General features: G+C 34.3%; 2 protein-coding genes across 2 annotated transcripts; one reads left to right on the top strand and one right to left on the bottom strand.

Moving 5' to 3' along the window:
* LOC109342687 (probable serine/threonine-protein kinase PBL8) lies at positions 682 to 2,965 on the bottom strand. The gene is made up of 6 exons (XM_019580642.1): positions 2,530 to 2,965; positions 2,081 to 2,216; positions 1,608 to 1,744; positions 1,212 to 1,335; positions 775 to 1,096; positions 682 to 721 (listed from the first exon to the last, which is right to left on the bottom strand). The coding sequence occupies exons 1-6, from the start codon at positions 2,923 to 2,925 to the stop codon at positions 715 to 717; spliced, it is 1,122 nt and encodes a 373-aa protein (XP_019436187.1). The 5' UTR covers positions 2,926 to 2,965; the 3' UTR covers positions 682 to 714.
* LOC109342685 (putative nuclease HARBI1) lies at positions 4,244 to 6,065 on the top strand. The gene is made up of 2 exons (XM_019580640.1): positions 4,244 to 5,053; positions 5,174 to 6,065. The coding sequence occupies exons 1-2, from the start codon at positions 4,306 to 4,308 to the stop codon at positions 6,010 to 6,012; spliced, it is 1,587 nt and encodes a 528-aa protein (XP_019436185.1). The 5' UTR covers positions 4,244 to 4,305; the 3' UTR covers positions 6,013 to 6,065.

Raw genomic sequence — 6,210 nt, 5'->3', positions numbered from 1 at the left:
TATTTCTAAGTTAAGTAGTAATAATAATAATAATACATGCACCACAAAAATACTAAAGACACCCAACATTTTAGCCACTTAATTAGACCCCTCTCTCTCTAAGATGTATGTGTCTTTCACTCTCTCTCCCACCCTTTTAACATTGGTTCATTAATTACTTAATCTACTTAATCTACATGGGCACAATCTATTTCAAATATATAGCCATATTCAATTTATCATTTAATTGTTACAAATTTATTTTAGATACATATAGTATGATGAATTGTTGGTGTCAAATTTCCATGAAAAAATATAATACTTTGATTTATTATACTTTGATTTAGGATGGAATATTGCACACGATAAATATGGCTTATTAGAAGTGTTTATCACCTTAGGCAATATTGTTGCCGTAAAGAATCAGAAGAGGCATTTTTGTTTGTAGTGGATAATTAAGAATCAAATTCTAATGAGTATTTGTAATCATTAAAGTAATGGAACCAAGAATGAGTCAAGGTTGTGGCAATTAGAAACTAAGCAAAACATTTGTATATGAAGGCAAGATGATGCACATGATGACTTTATATTGGGGCCAAAAAGGTGACCCTTCTATTGGATTCATAGAATAAGACTAGGAACTTTTATTAACTAGTTTTAAATTATTTCTGGCCACAGCTTTTATTAAGTAGCTATAAGATGAACATGTCAAGAAACAAATCTTGTATCTTTTATCTATGTTCCAATCTTGTATCTTTGTTGTGATTTTCACTTAGGGAGACATACACAGATGGAGCAATGAAAATATGATCCAAGTCCTGAAGTGGCTCCAATATGTTGACCACATGAGACATGGTAGGCCTTGTATGTGGGTGGTGACTCAAGCATTTATAAGCCAACATAGCAACTTTCATAGCTCCTTTCATTGGGAATTCTCCTTCCAGTCTATGGTCTATGATACCATGCAACTTGCTTTGATCTTTCAACATAGGCCTTGCCCATTCCACCAAGCTCCTCCCTTTATTTGATTGTAACTTATCCACTACACGTTTTCCTGTTACCAATTCCAATAGTACCACTCCATAGCTATACACATCACTCTTAGTGGTAAGATGACCTGAAAATTATGAAATGAGTTACCTTTAGTACTCAAACTTATACACAAACGCCTATACAAGTCTCTCTCTAGCTTCAAATATCATTGGTGAACATTGGTAAATGGTGATCTATACCTGTCATCATGTACTCAGGAGCAGCATAGCCATGTGTTCCCATTATGCGTGTTGTTACATGTGTCTCTTCCCCTTCTGGGCCTTCCTTAGCTAGCCCAAAGTCTGAGAGTTTAACTGTGAAATCCTACATTTGGAGAGAGATAGAGAGAAAAGAATGGTCATGGATTTAATTTGTTAACAGAAAATTAGACTAAAATCTTTTGAAGTTTGACTTAAATCCTACATATGACATACCATATAAAAGGGGTGTGTGTGTAATTAAGTCAAGTGTTAAGGAATTGAGTGTAGTTTCTCCATTTCTTAACTATAGCCATAAGGAAGATGGAATAGAAGATGCAACATGTTGCTTCAATATATGTGTAGATATGCATAGAGAGAACAGAGCAGAAAAGTTACAGAGTCTAGTAAGATGTTTGAAGCTTTGAAATCTCTGTATATTATTGGTTTATCTGCTCCATGAAGGAAGGCAAGTCCCTTAGCAGCTCCTAGTGCAATTCTCATCCTAGTTGACCATGGCATCGTACCGGAATATCCTGCTTGTATTACAACAAATCAACAAAAGAAGCAGGCCTTAAGGCTTGGTTTATTTTTGGTAACAAGTTAATTTCCAAATTCTTGTATTTGTGGTTGATAATCAGCTATCTTGATCATGTAACTGTGTTTTTTGATCTAAGAAATAGTTTCCCAAGTCTTTTTTGTCTATGAAATTTGAAACAATAAGGTGTGCTTGATTATAAACAACAGAATATCCCAATCATTTGATCATAAATAGAGACATAAATGACCTTGTGACTTTATACTATATTTCACTCATGACTTGTGGTGAGAAAGTGAGAAAGGATGAGGATAAGTTGAACTTTCCAACATACTTCTAAAAAGTTGATTCTCCAAAGAGCCTCTTGTCATGTGTTCATATACCAAAAGCCTGTTCTCATCCTCATAACAATATCCTATTAACTTAACAAGATGTGGATGCCTTAATTGCCCCAGAAACATAATTTCTGCCTACAAATAAAAAAGATGTTCCAAGTTAGTAAATAACAGTGTTTGAGATTTTGGATTTCCATTAGTTCTTCTATGACATGTTATATATTATTGTAAAAAATTGGAGAACACAAAGAAGTTCAAAGCATGAAACACCAAAAATACTGTTCTTAAAGAATATTTTGCCACAACAAAAATCCTTCATGATTTCAAACATGTTCTATTGATAAGTGCATTTCAGTATGAAGAAAAATTCCAATCTTAGAGTGATTAGTGACTAATAAAGAAATGAAGGGGCAATCTATTTTTTGAAAATGTGGTTAAGAAAGCTAACCAGCCACTCCTTGTGACCTTGCAAGCCATCCAAGTCCAATCTTTTGACAGCTACAGTCTGAGGGTCCAAACCAGGCCTAAGTTTATCATCAAAAAAACCCTTGTACACAGGTCCAAACCCACCTTCACCTAGCATATTACTCCATGAGAAATTATGTGTAGCTTCTCTTAGCTCCTCTAGTGCGAATGCATACAATTTTGAACCAGCTAGAGAAATTGAAAGATCTTCAACATTTATGGCATGATTGGAACTAGGATTGCTTGCATCTGACATGCATAGCCTCTTAAAAGAACCTTCTTTTAAAACATGTTTCTTTGATTCCTCCAATGGACATTTAATCTTGCAACAGTCTAAGATCAATATGCAAGACTTCCATGTAATCTTTTTAGGAGTCATCTAGAATTTGTATATATAATGCTCTAATGAAACCTTTGTAATATACCTTTTCTTGCTTATGAATCAATGAGAAAGATGATGGGATAATTGATGATGCTGAAAAATTAAATAAGAGAAAGCTGAGAATACTTTCACCTACTACTACTAGTCTACTACTACTAGCTTAGAAGAAATACTTGTTGGCAGATTCCTTGACTTGTACACCTCTTTAATGTAGGGACTAATGTTACACGCTACTACTACTACTATATCAATTTATGATTTTTATATTATACTTAGCCACCCTTTTGTTTATAATTTGGAAATAGTCCAATAGTACCTACCTTATCAATGGAACTTGGAATGCTAAGTCCGTTTGATATTTGACAGTGTTTGTTAGGTAAAGCTCTTTCTTCCTCATCATTGTTGTTAGGATGTCAAGATCATAGATTACCAAACCGACAATGACATTTCTTCATAATTCTCAATAATTTGATATATATATATATATATAAAAGATAATATTGAAAGAAATATTAAAATATGAGAAGAATGAGAGATGGGTTTCACTAAAGAGAAAGGCTGAACCAATTAATCTAATCTACAACCACTTTTACCGATCGTGGAAAATATGTCAAAACTAATCCAAACTGTTTCACTATTGTACTAACCATTCAAGTTTCATACGTGATTAGTCACTACAAAATGGTAACACATGGAGAGTTTGACATGGCTTCTCACTTTTCTTAACATTATATTTATATCAATCAACTTTATATAAGTAATATAAAATGTTAATTTATGTTTTTATAATTTTTTTAAAATTTAGTATCATTTTCTCATTGGACTGTGATAGGAAAATGAGACAAGAATTGAAATATGTATCTAATATCTGTCCCTGAAGTTTATAAATATTTGCACACCAAAAATTGTTTGAAGTTGAGCCTTATGGGACAAACTAAGAAGGACTTATGATTGTGGAACTGATGGCGTGCAAGTCAATTTTTTATGATAAAAAGATGTATATAATGACAGTGTAAGTATTTTTTACATTGTCATTGTATCATCCATCATTCATTTTTTATCATTATTAACTCTTTCATAAAAAAATAATTAAAATAAATAATGAATGATATACTGATTATGTATATATCTTTACACTATTAATGAAGACAAGTTTAAAATGGATAATTTAACATTAATAATTAATTAATTAATGAGCTAAATGATATTTATTTGATTGGCATCTCTTCAAAATGTCAATCCCTGCGTTCACACTAGAAGGTTGTGTGTTCACACTTCACATGCATAATTTAACATTATAAAATATGAGAGGTGAAATGCTTGTTTTTTCTGTCTCTGTCCTTGTTTAGTTGTTGTAACCTTTGTGACTTTGTCTTCATGAAACTTCCAACTTTTTCAGACCCTGAATCCTTTTCATACGTATACACCTTGCTTCAAACTTCATTCGACCAAATCAATCAGAATGACCCCAACAATAACACCACCAACACCATCACCAACACCAAGAAGCGTACTAGACAAATCAACGATGATGAATCAAGCAACAGCAATAGCAACAACCAAGAAGGAGGAGGAAGAACAAGCAACAACAAGAGGAATAAGAAGAAGAGAGAGTTAAAGGGTATACTCACCTCACTGCTCTTGGTTGAAGAACAAGAAAAACTTGATCAACAACAATTCAATGAGGTATCCAAGGAAGAGAATAAATCATTGGATACAAACTTTAAGAATAAGACCAAAGCCATGCTTCAATATTCTTCATATATGGATGACTATTACAACCAAGTCCAAGAATCTGAGTATATTAAGAGAAAGAAAACTAGGAACATGGCTAGTACTGTTGCTGTTGCTGCTGCTGCAGTTTCTGAAGAAGGGTTTGATTCAAAAGAAAGGGTTCCACAGAGGAGGCTTTGGGTGAAGGATCGTTCAGGAGCATGGTGGGATGAATGTAACAGGTTTGATTTTCCTGAAGATGAGTTCAAAAAAGCATTTAGGATGGGAAGGTCAACGTTTGACCTGATTTGTGAGGAGTTGAATTCAGCAATTGTGAAAGAGGACACTACTTTAAGAAATGCAATTCCTGTGAGGCAAAGAGTTGCTGTTTGTTTGTGGAGATTGGCAACAGGTAACTGTGCTTCTCTATTTCAACCCTAAACACTATATATTTATCTCTATCTTCTTTCTAAATGGCTAAAGGACACTCTATGCTATCAAAATTTTCATGTTTATGACATATTTTCCACAGGTGACCCACTTAGAGTTGTGTCTAAGAGATTTGGTTTAGGCATATCAACTTGTCACAAGCTAGTTCTTGAGGTTTGTACAGCAATCAAGAATGTGCTCATGCCAAAGTATCTGCAGTGGCCTGATGAGGTTTCTTTGAGAAAGATGAAGGGTGAGTTTGAGTCCATTTCTGGGATTCCTAATGTGGTGGGGTCAATGTATACATCTCATGTACCTATCATAGCTCCTAAGATTAGTGTGGGTGCTTATTTTAACAAGAGGCACACAGAGAGGAATCAGAAGACTTGTTATTCAATCACTATTCAGGGTATTGTTGATCCAAGAGGAGTATTCAGTGATGTTTGCATCGGTTGGCCTGGTTCAATGCCTGATGATCAGGTTTTAGAGAAATCTGCCCTTAACCAAAGGGCTAATAATGGAGGGATTCTGAAAGGTGTGTGGATTGTTGGAGGGTCAAGTTACCCTTTGATGGATTGGGTTCTGGTGCCTTATACTCATAAGAATGTTACATGGACTCAGCATGGTTTCAATGAGAAGATTGGAGAGATTCAGAAGGTTGCAAAGGATGCATTTGCAAGATTAAAAGGGAGGTGGTGTTGCTTGCAGAAGAGGACTGAGGTGAAGCTACAAGATTTGCCTGATGTCCTTGGAGCTTGTTGTGTGTTGCATAATATATGTGAGTTGAAGGGTGAAAAAATGGATCCTAAGCTAAAGTTTGATCTTGTAGATGATGAAATGGTGCCTGAGGTTGCTTTGAGATCAGTGAACTCCATGAATGCTAGAGATGCAATTGCTCATAACCTTTTACATCATGGCCTTGCAGCCACTTCTTTTGTCTAATTAAAAAACTTGAATTGCATTGCTATTTTGTTGCTTGGGTTCATTATTCTTTTGGTTGCTTACATAAGTGTTTGAGAATGTTAGTTACATGCTTCTTCTAAAGTTCTGAAATATGTAATAGTTTTCTGTCAATGAACATAAGAATATCTAACTGAATCATTATTATGTCTCTTTGGACTTTCAATATAGCAAATTTAG

Source organism: Lupinus angustifolius, chromosome LG03 (assembly GCF_001865875.1).
Source record: "Lupinus angustifolius cultivar Tanjil chromosome LG03, LupAngTanjil_v1.0, whole genome shotgun sequence".
Taxonomy (NCBI): Eukaryota; Viridiplantae; Streptophyta; class Magnoliopsida; order Fabales; family Fabaceae; genus Lupinus; species Lupinus angustifolius.
The sequence above is the reverse complement of the archived record's forward strand: the minus strand, read 5'-3'. Positions and strand labels throughout refer to the sequence as shown.